The sequence below is a fragment of the Pinus tabuliformis genome, chromosome 9, assembly GCF_031772625.1.
Source record: "Pinus tabuliformis cultivar Carrire ecotype Pingquan chromosome 9, CPIR1, whole genome shotgun sequence".
NCBI classification, from domain to species: domain Eukaryota; kingdom Viridiplantae; phylum Streptophyta; class Pinopsida; order Pinales; family Pinaceae; genus Pinus; species Pinus tabuliformis.
The window spans coordinates 478,207,470-478,226,567 of NC_142307.1; the positions used below are offsets into that span (position 1 = coordinate 478,207,470).

The 19,098-nt window shown below is 36.1% G+C and overlaps 1 protein-coding gene across 11 annotated transcripts in view; it reads left to right on the forward strand.

Annotated features, from left to right (window-relative positions):
- LOC149149294 (uncharacterized) overlaps positions 1 to 19,098 on the forward strand; it is a 187,752-nt gene that overhangs the window by 158,022 nt on the left and 10,632 nt on the right. For 10 of the 11 annotated variants that reach the window (XM_089445901.1, XM_089445893.1, XM_089445894.1 and 7 more), the window contains 4 exons: positions 6,334 to 6,438; positions 6,582 to 6,713; positions 7,460 to 7,555; positions 18,900 to 18,953. In XM_089445901.1, coding sequence (XP_089302027.1) covers positions 6,334 to 6,438; positions 6,582 to 6,713; positions 7,460 to 7,555; positions 18,900 to 18,953 — 387 coding nt within the window. The remainder of the gene's footprint in view (positions 1 to 6,333; positions 6,439 to 6,581; positions 6,714 to 7,459; positions 7,556 to 18,899; positions 18,954 to 19,098) is intronic. The other variant, XM_089445897.1, reaches the window with a different exon arrangement.

Below are 19,098 nucleotides of genomic sequence, written 5' to 3' on the forward strand. Positions count from 1 at the left end.
TCCTTGGGAGTTGGTGCTCCTAAGTCCAAGATTGGTGTCTTGGCAAAATAGAGTTGGTGCTTAGGAGGTTGGAGCCTCACCAAAGTCCAAGTTGGAGCTTGGCAACCAATTGTGACAATCTATTTATTGTATTTATTTTACTGCACTGTTATATTAATAAAAGCATTTATTCCTGCTGTTCATTTTGAGTTTCTGAACATATATGTTTTAACTAGTAAAACAATAGTGAGAAAAAGAAATATTGATTCACCCCCCTCTCAGTATTTCCAACACTGGCAGTAACATGTAAGGGCTCGAAATGATTTTTTACAAAATTGAAAATAGAAATCTTAGAATCTTGAGCTGAAACTGAAATTTTTATGTATTTGAGGGTTTTAACGATGCTTGATTTAAGGATCAGATGTTCGTTTTCATGATGTTTTTAGGTTTAAAAGGGTTTTAATTGCTGTTTTTTAGTATTAATTATTACATGTTTTATGCTATTTTCGTTTTCATTCTAGTAAAAGCTAGGGTTAATCGTCAAATCTACTGGAAACCTGTTTGTGAGATAAAATGTTGATTTTCTGATAGAAAAGATAAATTATTTGGTGTCGAATTCAGATTGGTATAAAGAGGTCTGCAGATTCTGAAAACTTCATTTTGAAAATCCTAGCACGATCCAGGGAGTGATAATTTTAAGGGAAGAAAATTAACTTATTTTATTTAAATTTTGTTTAGAAGTTTTTACAACTCTACATAAATTTCAAAATGACAATTGTGGAAATTTGGCACAATATTGTTGAAGTTACCAGACTTCTCTTGGCCAAAGCCCAACAGTTTGGAAATTAAATTGTCAAAGTGATCAATCTCGACTTCGAGTACGAATTGTAAAGGCCCAATATCAAGAGTTAATTCGAACTCTGGAAAAACTTGTAAATTGATTTGGGAATGTAAAAGATACACTAAATTTACTTTTTCTGGGCAGGGGTAAACACTTTTTTATGGTCTGTTGGGAGCAATAAATCCCAACTTCATCCCATAAAGCCTCTATTAATGCGGGTGCTATAAATCTTCGCCGATTCATACACGAGTGGGGCTCTATTCCAGCTGCGGTTTGAACCTGGGTTGTTATTGTGGTGACTTCCCTGTCTCGACCTCTAGACCATAGCTCAACAAAGGAAAAAATACCTTCGGGGGAGAAAATGTGTTTTTGATTAATACAAGTATTTATGACAGCTATAAAACGGGAATATTAAAGACAACTCATTTTAGATTTTATATACATACACATACTTGAAATGCTATGGATTCTCGATAGGTGACACAGGTTTGTTGGTTGGCTGCTGTCAAATTAGGTTAGAAAAACAAACACAACGAGTGTCTTTTTGGGTTCTCTCTGTCTTTTAGATAGAGATGGCAAAGTCTGAAACATCACTTGAAAGTCGGAACTTATTGAATCAGTTTGACTCGCCTGTGACCTTGAGTCTGAATATATGACTCGGGGTCAAGTTAGATTTGGTTTCCTCAAAGAACAGAGTTGAACTTGGAAATTTGACTCAGACGAATTAGAATAGTCTGGCGACATTCTTTAAATTTCTCATGCTTCTTTGTTTTTCTGAAGAAGCTGCTTTTTGGCCAAACTAGCATTACATTGTAGAAGTTGTACTGAATTCTCACTTTTTTTGGCAAATTTTGGATAGAGTGGGCAAAGCTTAAAGTAATCGAGGAGTCTACTCTTGTCAGAGTCATCTTCATTTTTATGGATGCTTGCTTGATCTAATCCTGAGATTGAGCTGCAAGTTAATGCAAACTATCAGCTTTTAAAGAATCTTTAGAAGGAGGTGTTAAAAAAAATATGGGACTCTGAAGTCTTGTTAATGAGAAAAGAGAGTACAAACATAAAATCAGGTCAGCCTGATGACACCTTCGCAATCAGAGATGTGATTTTGAGATTAAAGATTATGAGCATAGTTAGAAAAATGAGAACTATCTTGGACATTCTTTGTTGTGAAAATGAGTAATGAAATATGCTGATAAGCCTATGGAAAGAAAGGATATTCAAGTCTTGCAATAAAAGCATAGTTGATTACGAGAAATACATAATGTGGAATGCATAGCGTAAAAGTTAGAGCGATATCTAGAACAAATACATATTACTAATTGGTTGAACCCTTAATTGTGATAATTAATTTCAAGAAAGAGCTCTTTCCATTAGGGAATCTCATAATGCAGATTCTAGATTGTAGATCAGCATTATCAAGATCATCATAACATAGAACCATTCATCGTTGTAATAAATTTCAAGAACAAACTGTCGGTGAACCTTGCGCATACCAATTCCAAATCATAGGTCAACCTTACCAAATTCATCATATTACTGTCCAGTGTCCAGTAAGTAGTTGACTACGTCATATTTTTATGTTCATTGAAAGAGAAGGCTTAATGACATACGCATTTGTGTGTTGATATCTTGGTGTAAGTAATGGATTAGCATATGTGTCATCATTTAACTTAATATCTGTAGTAACAATTCAATTGGTTTTATTTACAGTTCTTGCAGGCTTGAAAGAAAAATATGACAAAGCAATGAGGAGAAATGATGTGAAGGCCATTGTTGTCACTGGTATGCATGTTTTGAAGTTGTCGGTTGCAATCTAATTTTGAAGGATTGTTTGATTATAATAGTGATAGTGATATGAATGCAGTTTGCAGAAGGGATGGAAACTGTACTAAATGTTCAATGGTGTTATAAATCTTTATATTTATTCATATATAGAGAGAGATGTAAATGCTTCTGTTCAAAAATCAAGATGATTTCATGTCTATGTCTCTGTTTTGGCATTGTTAGGTAATGGAGGCAAATTCTCAGGTGGTTTTGACATCAACGTTCTCCAGGAAGTACAACAGACTAGTATGCCAAACTAAGTTTTCATACAAAATTCAAATTCTGTTGCAGATTGTTTCAAAGGTTTCCATGTTTGCTCATATTCAATTCTCTGTAACTGTGTATCTAGCAGGGAACTTGTCGCATTTGGGTAGAGTTTCTGTTGATCTTATGATCAATACTATTGAAGGTAGGCATTTCTTATATATGTTGCTTTTTTTTGTTTTCACTGAAGTTGCAAGTTGTCGGTGATATGTATGGCTGAAGTGGGGGTACTGTATCTCGGGAATGTTAGCTATTATCAAATCCACAAATAATGTATAAGATGGAGGAATGTTGCTTTTACTTTGACTTGTTATTTCAAAAAACATTACCAATTCTTGTAAAAGACATTTTGCTGGATCGTTATTTTCCATATGTTATTTGAATACTATAAAGCGAAACATTATCATACCCTTGACATTTTGAGCTTTTCTAGGAATGTGCCAAAATATGGATACCTAGGCTTATTGTAGAGTATAGTTGGATTTGATGGTACAGTTAAAAGTAGCATTCTTATAGCATAGTTAGGAACTCATCAATGTATTGGTAAAGGATTCTACATGTTTTCCTGTATTGTAATACGTAGCTGGATATGTTGATATTGTTAACATAAAAAAATTAAGATTCTGATGGATGTTTAGGCACCCCTGAAAGTTTGGAAAAGGATTCTATGTGTTTTTAGGATGGAACCTTTTTCTGGCTCTGACCTTTTTGGCCTTTTGGTGTTGTTATAGAGGCTAAGAAACCTTCCGTAGCTGCTATTCAAGGGCTTGCGCTTGGTGGTGGATTAGAATTAGCAATGGTATGTGGCAATGATTGTCCATCTCTTGTAATTTTATGTTTTGGAAGGGGAATTTTGGGAACTTACATGTTTTGAGTTATCATGGATGTATTTAATTTACGCAGTCTTGTCATGCTCGTATTTCAACCCCAAAAGCGCAGCTTGGGTTTCCAGAACTTCAATTTGGGATTATTCCAGGATTTGGAGGTAAGATTTCTCAATGTACATTTATCTGTCTCAGCAGGGCTGACTTCATACTGTGGTATAGCCAATTTTAATCTTACTATGAATTATCTGGAAAATAGGTAATGATTTGTTTCCAGCGCTGAAGACTCTTAAATGAAGAAGGCGGCATGCAGGCTTTTATATTTTATATTTTATTGCGAAGTTATTTGTGGCTTCTTGAGGGTTGATTTTCCCATGCTTTAAACCTGTCAGATCATTGGACTGTCATAGCTCCTGGCGTGCACGTTATTGTTGTATCTATGAATGGGTTTTTCTGCTTCTTGGCTTCGATCATGACTATATGGGGTGGCCTTCTGCACTGATTTCCATCTGCATTCATCATCATGAGCTAGAGAGTCTATGATGTGTTTTGTCTTATAAGTTGGCATGTGTTCTGTTTGATCATTCTTTTGTGTCTTCGATCATGGTTTCAGTATTCTGGATATAGTCTTAGGCTTGAACCAACATCTCTGCTAGAAAAATTCAACAATTCCAATTTAATAATCCTATCGGCCTCTCTTTGTACCTTTTGGGACAATTGCTAGTACATATGCTCTTTTGATATACCAGGTGTGGTTATTTCTATGTGGTCTTCGATTGAGAAGGAAATTCTCTAGATTCACCATGCCCCTGTTATTTGAGGAGAAACCCCAATAGGGTTGAGAGGAAAACCCTTTGTTACTTGTGCATGGAGTCAACCCTCCCACATTTTTCTTAATCCGAACATGAGTACCAACTTGGGGTTTTGTACACATGTTTTCTTTCAGGGTTTCATTTTGCACACAGGTTATTTATTAGAGGTGAGGTTCACAGTATTCTCTGCTGTACAGTCGCTTTATATATTTTCCTGATGCATCCTCAATACCCTGCTACATTTCTTTGTTAATGGTGTACAAGTACGCATGCACGAAGGTTATCCAAGTTATTTCAGGCTTCCTCCCACTACCCAGCAAATACATATGCTCTTTTGATATGCCAGGTGTGGTTATTTCTCTGTGGTCTCCGATTGAGAATGAATTCTCCAGATTCACTGTGTCTTGTTATTTGAGGAAAAACCCCAACAGGTTTGAGAGGAAAACCCTTTGTTACTTGTGCATGGAGTCAACCCTCCCACATTTTTCTTAATCCGAACATGAGTACCAACTTGGGGTTTTGTACCCAGGTTTTCTGTCACCCGGGGTTTCATTTTGCACACATGTTATTTATTACAGGTGAGGTTCACAGTCTTCTCTGCTCGACAACCGCTTTATATATTTTCCTGATGCGTCCTCAATACCCCGCTTACATTTATCTGTTAATGGTGTATAGGTACACATGCATGAAGGTTATCCGGGTTATTTCAGGCTTTCTCTGACTACCCAGCTAATACAGTTTCTCTTCTGATATGATAGGTGTGGTTATTTCTCTTCTGGCCTCTGATTGAGAAGGAAATTCTCCAGATTCACCGTGTCCTATTATTAGAGTCACCACTTGGCCTTTGAACCTTCTCGATGCTAAATCTGCTCCATCCACTTGTCATCTCTCGCTCCAGGATTCACCAACACATCGATGATTCTCCGTGATCCTATCCGATGGACGATGTAGATTACAGAGGAGGAGGGTTACAAGGAAACTAACTCACTCACCCCTCCCACAATTCGGCCTCATTCCTTTGCTACACGATTCAGTTTTCTTGCTTGCGACAATCTGTAAGGGTTTGCTTGCGACGATCTGCAAGGCTTTGCTTTCTCAGAGTCTGGTTTTGAGATATCATCAGCAATTTTGTTACTCGGGTAAGTTCATTGTTTTATACATCCTCTTCTGGGATTTTAACTGATTACTCTAGATTTTCCTCAATTAATCTGACCTGATCTACTGAATGCTCAGGAATGGTTCTCGTTTATGCTCAGTTCAAAAGCTGGAGCAGGTTTAGTGCCCAGAGCCTCAACACCGGTGGGCATCCTAACCCTGCTTGGAGTAAACCACGTATTTCCTTGTAGAAACTGGGGTTGCTCTATTTATATTTATAGCATTCTTGATCAACGTCGCTGTTACTCCTGTGAGCGGGGCGGTCTGTTCTTCCCCAAACTTATCTCCGGAGGATTCGGACAATTGTACCAACTTGGATCTGAATAGAGCATCTTTTCTATTAAAGGTAAGTTGATCATTCAATCCCCAGAAAATGATTCGTCCACTTTGTCAGTAGTGTTATCATTTTCTTCCCTCCTATAGCATTTGAAGCCCTTCCATAATTTTGCAGTCCAAATAACTCACCCATTTATCAAGGCTTTAATTCATTGCTGTGCAACTTGAAAAAAAGACCCCAGAAATTTTGTTAGTATACACAGATATTCATATATTTGGCATTGAAATTATTCGGAGTGTTGATCAGTTGGGTTCTGTGGAAACACATAAACTGGAAACCTTTTCTGTTGTTCTTCAGAATGTTCCAGGGAAAACGAGCTCAACCGTTTATGCCGTTGCACTACTAGCAGCTGGGCAGAGCTCGTCGATCACAGGAACATATGCTGGACAGTATATCATGCAGGTACATCAATATTGCATTGCAACCACGTATTGTTTTTTTTACAGTTGAAGGAAAATGAATATTGACAGTTGCACCTATGATTTCCATAGTATTCTTATAACAGAATGACATTAAATTTTGGTGCATCTTTTTTTTCGTTGCAGGGATTTCTTAATATGAAAATGAAGGTGTGGCTGCGTAATTTTCTCTCAAGATCTATTGCCATCGTCCCAAGTTTGATAGTTTCGGTTATCTATGGCTCTTCTGGTGCTGGGAAGCTTATTATTATGTCATCGGTACGTTTTTAAAGTATAAGCAGGGTCAATAGAAATTTTTGATAATCAATGTGGCCATCTGTATTATTCTATTATTTGAATCTTTGAAATGTTTTATCTAGGTTTAGTAAATTTTCAAACTTTTATCATTATTTTGATTGGACAATTAATCCCATTTTTTAGGGTGGGGATTTGGCAATTATTCAGTTTAATTTTATTCACAATGAAATGAGTGTGTGACAATTACTATTTACAATGAAATGAGTGTGAAAATTACTATTCACAATGAAATGAGTGTGAATTATTCTAATAGCACTCTTAAATCTGTAAACATGGCCAAGAGTCTCATACCATGTTGAGGTTTACCATTACACCATTACACCCAAAACTGCAGGTTTAGTAAACTTTCAAAAGCTTACCATTCTTTTCAGCTAGCAATGAATCCCATGTTCTTAAGAGGATCCCAGTATGGTGATTAATCTGAATGATAGAATCAGAACAGGTTCAATTTTTTTGAAACACTCCAAGAAACCAGCTTCCAGCGTAATTCACAAAAGTTTACATTTTCAACATATTACAACATAGTCATGTCATAATGCCACTGGAGCCCCAGTAAAAAAGTTATCATTAAAGTTTTAAACCCTCCAACCACCGGGTATATCTTTTTTGCTTAATCTAAATGATAGATTTCAAATAAGATAAATGTAACGATTACTCCAACATTATATGTTTCTAAAATCTAATGCTATTCCATTGCTTTCTTGCAGATCATACTGTCATTTCAATTGCCATATACATTAATTCCACTGTTGAAGTTTACGAGCAGTGACATAAAGATGGGTCCTCATAAAAACTCAAAACTAGTAAGCTATTACTACAGGCTTGAGGATTTCTACGATTAAAATAAAGTCTAAATGTATTTGAATTGGAAATGCTTGCTTGGATTATAAGGAAAAAAAGTTAATTCATTTTTTGTAATCGTTGTTTGTTCGTTATCGTATGGCATCTTCTGGTTGCTTGGATTGTTGGATGGTGTATCATAGTTGTCAACATCTACTACCTAAGCTCAGGATTTGGGACATGGTTGGTCCATAATAGTCTGCCTAAGATAGCTTCTATATTTATAGGAATAGTTTTATTTCCACTTATGGCTCTGTATACAGTGTCGATTCTGTATTTGACATTTCGACGAGACAAGAAAGTGACTTATATAGCACCTGCAGAACTCGCCGTCTGATCTGAAATTAAAAGTGAGTCTGAACTGATCTGAATAACAGGGTACTATTAATAACCCACATGTGCAGGTTTCTATCAGACAGGAATTTCTGTGGTGGTTTCTCTCATACACGAGTACTATTTGTGAACTTTGAATGTGAAACTACTTTGAAAGAACATTCAAAATGATTTTATTTATGTATTTTTAAAATAATTTTTTATATTGTCTCTAGAGAGTCAATAGTTTGAATTATGATTTTATTTATTTGTTTTAAAATAATTTTTAGTATTGTCTCTAGAGAGACAATAGTTTGAATTATGATTTTATTTATTTTTTTTAAATAATTTTTTATATTGTCTCTAGAGAGACAATAGTTTGAATTATGGAGAGACAATATGTTTTTAATCTCAGCTATTGTCTCTAAAAAGACAAAAATGTAATTGTCTCTAAAGAGACACAAATGAAGTTGTCTCTAGAGAGACAAATGAAATTGTCTCTAGAGAGACAAATCAAATTGTCTCTTAATAGACAATAATTCTTGTCTTTATAGAGACAATAATAATATGTGTTCTATATTGTCTTTATAGAGACAAATTTTTGAGACATTATATTTTGAGACACCCGCTTAGAGACAATATTTAAGACAATACACAAGTTTCTTTTTGTCTTAAGTTAAGACAATTGACTCAAATATTGTCTTAAAACCCCCCTACATGTAGTAGTGCCAGGCCTTAGCCTTTACATAGAAAGAGCCTCCTATTCTTGCGTAGATTCGCCTTCCTTGAGGACATAATGACATGGAGAACCTTCCCCACAACTATGAGAACCCTTGACCTTCTTTCCAGTCTTGGATCTACCCTTTTATGCTCTCAATCATCCTCCATTAGGTCTCTATGACTCCTCAGGTAGTCAGACCTCTTCCTAGGGCATGATTACACGAGATAAGCCATCCGTTTGATGTGTCTTCTAGTGATCTACCACTTGCTTTCTTATAGTTTCTCTTCGGCAACGTTTAGCCCTTTCTAGGGTCTTCTTCAAGGCTTCCAGACTTGTCCTTTTACAATAATAACCCCAACTAAATTAAGGTAAGGGTTTCTTCTAGTTAATTAAAACCCCATCATGGTTGGATTGGATTACCATAACTCCTTTTAGGGTTCTCCACTTGCTACAACCAATAAATAATAATTATTTTGCTAGATTTCACACCCACACCTTGGGTACAAAACCCTACGCTTGGGGTTCTTTGCCCACAAACCCTTTTTTGGTGAAAACTCACACAAAACCAACTCCTATGGTTGTGGAGTGCCTTCCAAGCTACAAAATTCAAGAGGATATTCAAAATGGATATAACAATTTATTGATAGAAGGGGATTCAAAAATGATCATAAGCATGGTTAAAAAAATTCAAAATTGATTCCTCCCTTCCAAGTTGTTGAAGTGTTGGATATTGGAGGGAGGACTAGAAAGGATTTACACCACCCTTATGAAAATACTAGCCTCTACTTTATCTCTTTTGAGAAGATTGGAGAGTATATTCTCTTATAGATAAGAAAAAAGGGAGGTTTGTTGGATGATGGCTCACTTGATTCACTATGGAACAAAGTCAATTAGTAACCTCTCAAGACGTAGTGTTTGGAATTTGGTACATTGGGTTATATCTTTGAATGACTTTGATAAGTGGGCATTCCTCGCTAAGAACTACTAATAGTTGTCCTCACAACAAGGAAAATAAAAATAAGTCAATTATCAACCAATAAGAAGGACACCGATTAGTTGTTTCTATTTTTGAATGCAATATCACTTGTTACCATTACTCGAGGAAAACCATACCACCTAAGGCCAAACTTTAATTATTACCAGATGTATCTAGGTCGTGGACTATAAATTTGTGTCCTTACATTCTCAGAAGGGGAGCGAAACATTCTTGGAAGGTGAGCTTTCAAGGTTTTGGACTGTAAATACATTTCCTTACATTCTCTGAAGGTGAGCTTTCACTAAGTCAGAAACAATATTAGGTCTTACACTAATCCCAAAAGGTATTTTCAACCTAAGTAGTATTTATAAGAAAGTTAATATCATGTATTTCCACCATCATCAAAGTTAAGGGTAGTGGGATGATATACTTTTAAACAACATTTAACATCAATCCCATAAAGAAAGTAAATACTATCCTTCATTATATTTGACTTTTTATCCATCAAACTTTATGAGTTTGTACCATCTTCATCAAAGCTAGAGTAGGTGGATAATGTGCTTTAACAACATCTAAGCTAGAGTAAGTGGATAACATGCTTTTAACATCTAATCTTGATCATATAAATAGAATAAAATAGATACCAATTTTTATAATTTTCTTGTATAAAATATTTTTGCAAATCTAATTTTAGAATCAATTTAAAAATTAACTAAAAATTATTTTAAAATAATAAATTATTTAAAAACTTAAATTGAAATTGAAATTATTAATAAAATTAAATTTAATCTTAAAAAGACATAATAAAAAAACATTATTTTATACCATTAAATGGTTATACCATGAATAATGGTCATTTTCGAAAAAAATTCAAAAAGCAATCATCCTACTTTGCCAACCTGTTTTCATGCTTAACGGTACTAGGCGAGCCTATTACAGAATGGATTTCAAAATTTTTGAAAATCACAAAGTAACGATCGTATTTAAAATTTTCATTGAAACAACATATAATCGCTGCGATTCCATTAAATTGGAATGTAGGTAGAGAAGTGGCCTTTCCCAAGTGAGGATGTGATTGTGGACCACAAGCGAGGAAAAACATTTCAGCTTGAGGGGGAAATTCCATTTCCAGGTCCTAGCCAACTAGGGGTGCAGCAGATTCGGGTAGGGAGGCTGAGTAATGAGGTAGTAAGCCTCTTTAACAATGACTGTGTCTAATTTTGATCCACCGACCCATACAAGGTAGTCTTCGACATTCGAAAGAATAATCCTAGAGAGCTTTAAATTATTGATATAATCTATCCATTCCAGTATTAGATGGGCTGACAGACATATTGCAGCTGCATCTTTCCAGTGTGTGTAGAAAGGAGTAGACTGCTCTGCATCGGCGATGTCCCGGATCACTTGGAAGCCACTGAAATGAAGAGTAGTAATGAGGGTCAGGGATAAGAGGTGAGAACCCGTCATACCGACCATGGAATCCAATCCGATCTTAGGGGAAGATCTGTAGCCAATAGACCAACGAAGGTATCCAAAGTACCAATGCTTGGAAGTAAGAAGACTGTGCCATGAACAAGAGATTTGGGAGGGAACAAAAGCACCATTTTGAAGCCAGGAGTTGAAGCTCAGGTGTTGTAAATATTTTGCAGTGATGACACACTGCCAAAGGCCCTTATGGTGAACTTCCCTCCATAAATTTTTTAATAGCAATGCCGAGTTGAAGGTGTCAATGTCCTTCAGATTCCATCCACCTAGTTTGACAGGGGGAGAGATCAATTCCATTCTAGCCAGGTGGAATTTTCGAGAGGAATTCGGGCCAGCCCATAGGAATTTGGTCAAAATGGTGTTGATTTTATGAGTGACAGCCTTCAGAAGTTTATAGATGTGCATCCAGTGAATTGGTATGCCATTCAGGACTGATTTAATGAGAATCAATCGTCCACCCCATGAAATCCACTTGTGTGACCAATGTGATAATTTTGATTCAATTTTTCTAAGGAGCTAGTCCCAATCCATGATCTTGTAGCTCATCATCTTCAAATTGAATCCAAGGTATGTGAATCCCCTGTCCAAGTGTACAACGGTGACACCAAATCGATTTTCTATGTCCGTGGACGAAACTGCCTCCGGGTCACTGGAAATGAGTAGAGATTTAGATTAATTCATGAGAAGCCCGGATGCAGTCCCAAATTCTTGTAGTATCTTGAAAAGGTGGTGCCATTCCAGTGGATCTTTTTTCCCCAAAGTGAGAAGATCATCCACGAAGTGTAGTAGTATCTTGAAAAGGTGGTGCCATTCCAATGGGTCTTTTTTCCCCAAAGTGAGAAGATCATCCACGAAGTGTAAATGGGTGACGTGGGTTGATGCAATGATCATACACCCGGTGATTAGCCTGCTGTTGCGAGCAACAATGAATCTTCTGCTAAGACCATCCATGATGGTGATGAAAATGAGAGGAGACAGGGCACATCCCCAACGAAGGCCACAGGAGACCGAAAAGAAGTCAGTGGGAAGGCCATTGATCAATATCGAAAATGAGGTAGATTTTATGCAGGATTGGTTCCAGGCAGTTGTTGACCTCTACTGGTCAACTACCCATGCAGTACCCCCCCCCTTTTCTTTGCAAGAAAGGGGCAGCACCTGATCAGCGTGTCCGTGCCATCCTGCCATCATCAGCAGCTTGATCTTTTTGATTATAAACCCAGTCTGCATGTATTAATTGTAAATAATCTTAGCAGACATGAGTCATGTATGTAATTTGCCTAGGTGGACCTAACTTTCTGATGATAATCTACGTCCCGGAAGGTTTTTTGTCTCACCGATCCACGGATCGGCAAAGTTTTCCTTCAAACCTGACCCCAAAGCCGGGATGGATTTTGTCATTAGAACTTTAGGAGAATCCTAGTGTGTTGATTTGCTAGATTATAGTTGTGTCACAGAACTGGGTGTTTTGTGAGGATCTGTATTAAGTGGGTTTGTCCCCTTGAGATGTAAATTGTAAAAAGTCATCATGAAATGTGTCTTGAGGGTTGAAAATGTTTTAAATCCCCTCGTGAGTCCTAAGTCCTAGGTCCTAGGTGATGTTTCCAAAGGCTTAGTTCGATGATCCATTTAAAAAATGAACTAAAATAATAAAATAAATAAAAATTAAGAAATTTAAAAAATAAAAAAAAAATAAAATAAAATAAAAAATAATAAAAAATTTTAAAAATTTAAAAATTAAAAAAATAATAATAAAAAATTTAAAAATTTAAAAAATAATAATAAAAAATTTAAAAATTTAAAAAATAATAATAAAAAATTTAAAAATTTAAAAAAATAAAATAAAATAAAAAATAATAAAAAATTTTAAAAATTTAAAAATTTAAAAAATAATAATAAAAAATTTAAAAAAATTTAAAAATTTAAAAAATAATAATAAAAAAAAAATTAAAAATTTAAAAAATAAAATAAAAAATAATAAAAAATTTTAAAAATAATAATAAAAAATTTAAAAATTTAAAAAAATAAAATAAAATAATAAATAAAAAATTAAAAAAAATTTAAGGGGATAAATCGACGGATGAGATCAAGAGATGTCTTGATCCTCATCAACGGTCGAGATCATTTCTACATGGATCAATCGAACTAGCCGTTGGAGTCATTTCCTTTAAATAGGGTGCTAGGAGTCATTGTCGATTCATTCGATCTGTGAGTCAGATACTGAAGAAGCTCTCTTGTAAATCTGTTTCTGGTTAATAAAGGAAGACTTTGGGGTCCATATCTTGCTGGTGTTACTCTCTTGGAATGCTGTGAGATCATTTCATTTTCTGCATATGTTATTTTCAGCCATTAATAATAGCTTTTCGTAGAGTATTGTGAGCACAGGTATCTTGTTCACTTGCTGGGGTTTGGGTGCTGTTAGGGTTTCTGAAGTAATGGCAGGTATCTCCATTATTGTTTGAGATCTAGCAGCATTTTTGCCCTCTTTGTTGACGGTTGTTTTGAGCTGTGCAGAAAACATTTTCTGAAGGAAATTTGTGGGCGTTCGGGGAAGTTCTCGGCTGAACCAGCCAACTCCCGCAAGCATTTTTTTTTTGCTGAGCCCAGTTGGACTTGATCCTGGGTCTATCATTCGGTTTATTTTTCTAAGTTTGCATGAGAGATTTTCTGAAGTTCTTCACAGTGACGATCTGAAATTTCTGTTCTTTAAAATGTTTTCCGTGCTTATTGCTGAATCTGGCTGTTAAGGGGCCAAATCTGTAAATTAATTAGCTGATCTAGGGTTTTAATTTTTGCTTTATGCAGTTTTTTTATTAGGGTTTAGGGTTTTTTTTTTGGGTTTCATTTTAGCACATTCATCTTTTCGAAGTTTTTTTTTTTAATCGCTGGATATCGTTTTGGTCATGTGATTTAGCTGATGATAGATGGTTGCTGTCCATGGTCCATGTTCCTATATCATTTAACAAGTAATCGTTTCTACATCAATCTCTTAAGGCACTGGTCCACTAAATTAATCAAATCATTTTAGTGCTTTTTATATCGTATCTCGTGTCTCCCAACCAACTGGTCGACAGTTGGTCTCATCATCTCACAGGGACTACCCCCCTTAGCCGCGGGAGACAGGCTTAAACGGAGGGATCGGGGATCAGAGTGACAGCCCCCGGTCTGAGCGTTGTCGTGTCAATCCGCGCGACAACAGCAGTCATTGTGGAGCCAAAGCCAATATTCCGTAGGGTCATCCAAATCAGTTCCCAATCCACGCAGTCAAATTATTTGATCATATTGATTTTCATGAGGCGAGCATCTAAATTGTGGGATTTGATGGAGTGGATACATTCTTGTGCTATAGAAACTGCATCGTGGATTTGGCAGTGTTTGAGGAAGCCAAATTGTTTAGCTATGACATATGAAGACAAGAAGGGTTTAAGGCGGTTGGCAATAATTTTGGATATAAGTTTGTACGTGGTGTTGGACAATGATATAGGGCAGAAATCAGAAAATGAGATAGGCTTATCTATCTTCGGGATTATTGTGATGAAGGTGGCATTGGTGGCAGTAGAAACCCATCCGTAGATTCTAGACTCTTCCACCATATCAGTGAGCTCATCTATCATGATGTCTTGAAAGTGTAGGAATATCTTTGTTGTCCATCGATCAAGTCCGAGACTTTTCCCTCTGCCCAAAATTTTCAGAACAATGATGAATTTGTCCTTTGTGACCGAGCATTCCATTTGTTCTAAAGCTTCCTTGTCAGTGGTTGTGGGATAGAAATCACATTGTTCTAGCTGTTTGTTGAAGGGAACCCCATCTCTTTCCTGGTAGATTTCGCTTGACGGGAACCTCATCTACCTTGAATATGACAACACTTGAACTACTTGCTGATGTGGCCACACACAACCCTTTCAGTCCACGTGCCTTGAACACATATGTTGGGCCCTCTTGCCTCCCAATCTACAACAACTCAATCTGCCTCTATCAATGTACGTAGCTCCTTTAGGTCACTAATCTTAGTCTCAACATAATCTTCCCTCTAGTTGTTACTTAGTCCATCAAGGATCTAGTTGTCATCATTACGTTGATTTTGTCTATCATCCTTCATCTCGGGACAACCCATCACACAGTCTTAATTCTTATTTTTCTTTCATCAATTTGAAAAAGTTCTCGCCACCTATTTCTCTTTGACTTTTATGTGTAGAATTGCAACCCTTATGCCTGAAGCATGTATCATCTTCTGTGTATAATTGCAACCCTTATGCCTTAAGCATGCCATAAGTTGCCAATATATGTATCGTCTTTTCACTGCCTTTGGGTTCATAGAGAAATGGATCCACTGGGTTCTTTCTCTCTTCTCAAAAGCTTTCTTCTCGATCCTTATTAATGGATATCGTTCAACTATTTTCATCCCTTCTAGAGGTATAATACAAGGTAATCCTATCTCTCCCTTTTTCTTAACAAGTCATAATTAACAAAGCTTGACAATCACTTCCATGATTCATTTTATGGGAGACTTGGAGAGAATGTAGTAGGAAAATAAAAAAAAAAACTCACAATTTAAAGAAGATGCTTGTGGTAAATTTATCAAAAACATTAGGGAAACTATTTTATCCTGCAATTGGCCCCCCAAAGATTCAATCTGCAACCACCAGGAAGTCATAATTCTTCAATCATTAGATATTTTTCCCTCTTTTCAAATCTCCTCTTGAGTTCCCTCTTCCAAAATGCAACATTCCTTCTAAATGGAGTGCCCCTCTTCTTGGAGCAATAAAACTAAACTTTGATGGTGCCTCTAAAGGCAACCCTAGTCTGCCTATCTAAGAATGAACTTTCAAAGATGCTATAGAATTTATGCTAAATATTTTTGCAGGATTGACAGGAATAGACAACAACATCTTTGCAGAGCTATTTGTGTTGAAATGGGTTGAAGGTGGATATGTTGAATTTATGTGACACTTGATAATCAGGTTTAGGTCTTATAATCTCTAATACAAACTCACTCAAATTCCACAAAAAACCTCTTTGCACAACAAAATCTACACACATAGGTGAATCAACTAGTGCACATGACAATTTTTAACTTTTTAAACCCTTCATCATGATCTAGGATTAAAGGATATCCCTCACCCAATCAATGCTTGACTGATCTAGGGCTTGTAGATTTTATGTTATGAGATAACCCATCAGTTAGGCCATTCTCTACTTGTTTCTTCTCATTCGTTGGCCCTATTCATCACACTACATTCTCATTCACTTCTGCCCTAAATTCACACTCCCATACAAATCTTTGGCTGCCCTAATCTCATATCGCAACCATGGAAAATTGGCCTTAGATCTATGGCCTTATCTCTAGGTCATGATCTGATTTGTAGGATTCTCGACCCTTTCTTCCATCACAATTTGAGCGCATCCAAAAGTAGATCTTAGGGAAATGACTTGAGGTTTGTAGCACCACAAAATTAATCCTTCCTAGGCCTTAGCCTTTACATAGAAAGAGCCTCCTTTTCTTGCGTAGGTCCGCCTTCCTTGAGGACATAATGAAATGGAGAACCTTCCCCACAACTATGAGCAACCTCGACCCTTTTCTAGTCTTGGATCTGCCCTTTTATGCTCTCACTCGTCCTTAATTAGGTCTCTGCGACTCCTGAGGTACTCATACCTCTACCTAGGGCATGATTACACGAGATAAGCCATCTTTTTTATGTGTCTTCTAGTGATCTACGACTTGGTTTCTTATAGTTTCTATTGGGCAACGTTTGGCCCTCTCTAGGGTCTTCTTCAAGCCTTGCAGACTTTTCCTTTTACAATAATATCCCCAACTAAATTAAGGTAAGGGTTCCTTCCAGTTAATTAAAACACCATCATGGTTGGCTTAGGTTACGATAAATCCTTTTAGGGTTCTCCACTTGCTACGATCAGTAAATAATAATTATTTTGCTAGATTTCACACCCACACCTTGGGTACAAAATTGTAATGCTTGGGGTTCTTCGCCCACAAACCCTTTTGTGGTGCAAACTCACATAAACCCAACTCCTATGGTTGTGGAGCACCTCCCAAGCTACACAATTCAAGAGGATATTCAAAATGGATACAACAAATTATTGATAGAAGGGGATTAAAAAATGATCATAAGCATGCTTAAAAAAATTCAAAATGGATTCCTCCCTTCCAAGTTGTTGAGTGTTGGATATTGGAGGGAGGCCTATAAAGGATTTACACCACCCTTATGAAAATACTAGCCTCTACTGTGTCTCTTATGTGAAGATTGGAGAGTATATTCTCTTATAGATAAGAAAAATAGGGAGGTTTGTTGGACGATGGCTCACTTGATTCACTGTGGAACAAAGTCAATCAAGAACCTCTCAAGATGTAGTGTTTGGAATTTGATACATTGGGCTATATCTTTGAATGACTATAATAAGTGGGCATTCCTCGCTAAGAACTAGTGATGGTTGTTCTCACAACAAGGAAAAGAAAAAGAAGTCAATTATCAACCAATAACAAGGACAACCATTAGTTGTTGTTATTTTTGAATGCAATCTCACTCATTACCATTACTCAAGGAAAACCATACCACCTAAGGGAAACTTTGATTATTACCAGATGTATCTAGGTTGTGGACCTTAAATTTGTGTCCTTACATTCTCTGAAGGGGAGCGAAAGATTCTTGGAAGGTGAGCTTTCAAGGTTTTGGATTGTAAATCTATTTCCTTACATTCTCTTAAGGTGAGCTTTCACTAAGTCAGAAAGAGTGTTAGATCTTACACTAATCCCAAAAGGTATTTTCAACCTAAGTAGTATTTATAAGAAAGTTAATATATATGTTTCCACCATCATCAAAGTTAAGAGTAGTGGGATCATATACTTTAAAACAACATTTAACTTCAATCCCATAAAGAAAGTAAATGCTACCATTCATTATATTTGACTTTTTATCCATCAAACTTTATGAATTTGTACCATCTTCATCAAAACTAGAATAGGTGGATAATGTGCTTTAACAACATCTAAGCTAGAGTAAATGGATAACATGCTTTTTAACAACGTCTAATCTTGATCATATAAATAGAATAAAATAGATACTTTCTTTTATAAAATATTTTCGCAAATCTAATTTTAGAATCAATTTAAAAATTAACTTAAAAATAATTTTAAAATAATAAATTGTTTAAAAACTTAAATTGAAATTATTAACAAAATTAAATTTAATATTAAAAAAATATAATTAAAAAACAGTGTTTTATATCATTAAATGGTTATACCATGAATAATGGTCCTTTTCGAAAAAAATTCAAAAAGCATCCTACTTTGCCAGCCTGTTTTCGTGCTTAACCGTACTAGGCCAGGCTGTTGCGGATGGATTTCAAAATTTTCGAAAATCGCAGGGTAACGGACGGATTTAAAATTTTCACTGAAACAGCATATAATGGCTGCGATTCCATTAAATTGGAATGCAGGTAGAAAAGTGGCCTTTGTTAGTAGAGCGGAGCAGAGCGGCATTTGGGAGTGGAGATTTTTTGTTTGGTGTTTGTTTTTCATACCTGGTGTTAAGCATGGCCATGTGCAGTTTCTTGTTGATCTGTTGTATGCTGTGTTGTGATTTTTTCCATTGTTCTGGTGTTTTCTATTTGTGAGGATTTTTCTTGGGGTTTTGATCTGTGAGAGTTGAAAGGGAGAGGGAGGATATGAAGATATGACGAAATTAGGAGTAGATTGAACCTCAGGTATTCAATCTTTTCTTTTTCTCATGTTTGATTTGTAGATGACAATGTATTTATTCTGTATTAATTCATTCTGCAAGGTACCTGCATTTTATTTCAGGGTGCAGAGTTCCTGGGCTGGAGGAGACGCAGGGGCAGAGTTTCAGGGCCACAGGTAAATCAATTTAAAAATGAATTTGTGTTTGTTTTTCAGTTTCTTAATTGTTTTTAAGGATATAAGAAATTCTGCAGGGTCATAATTCTGCAGGGTTTTTAAGGATATAATTCTGCAGGGTCATACTGTAGTAATTCTGCAGAGT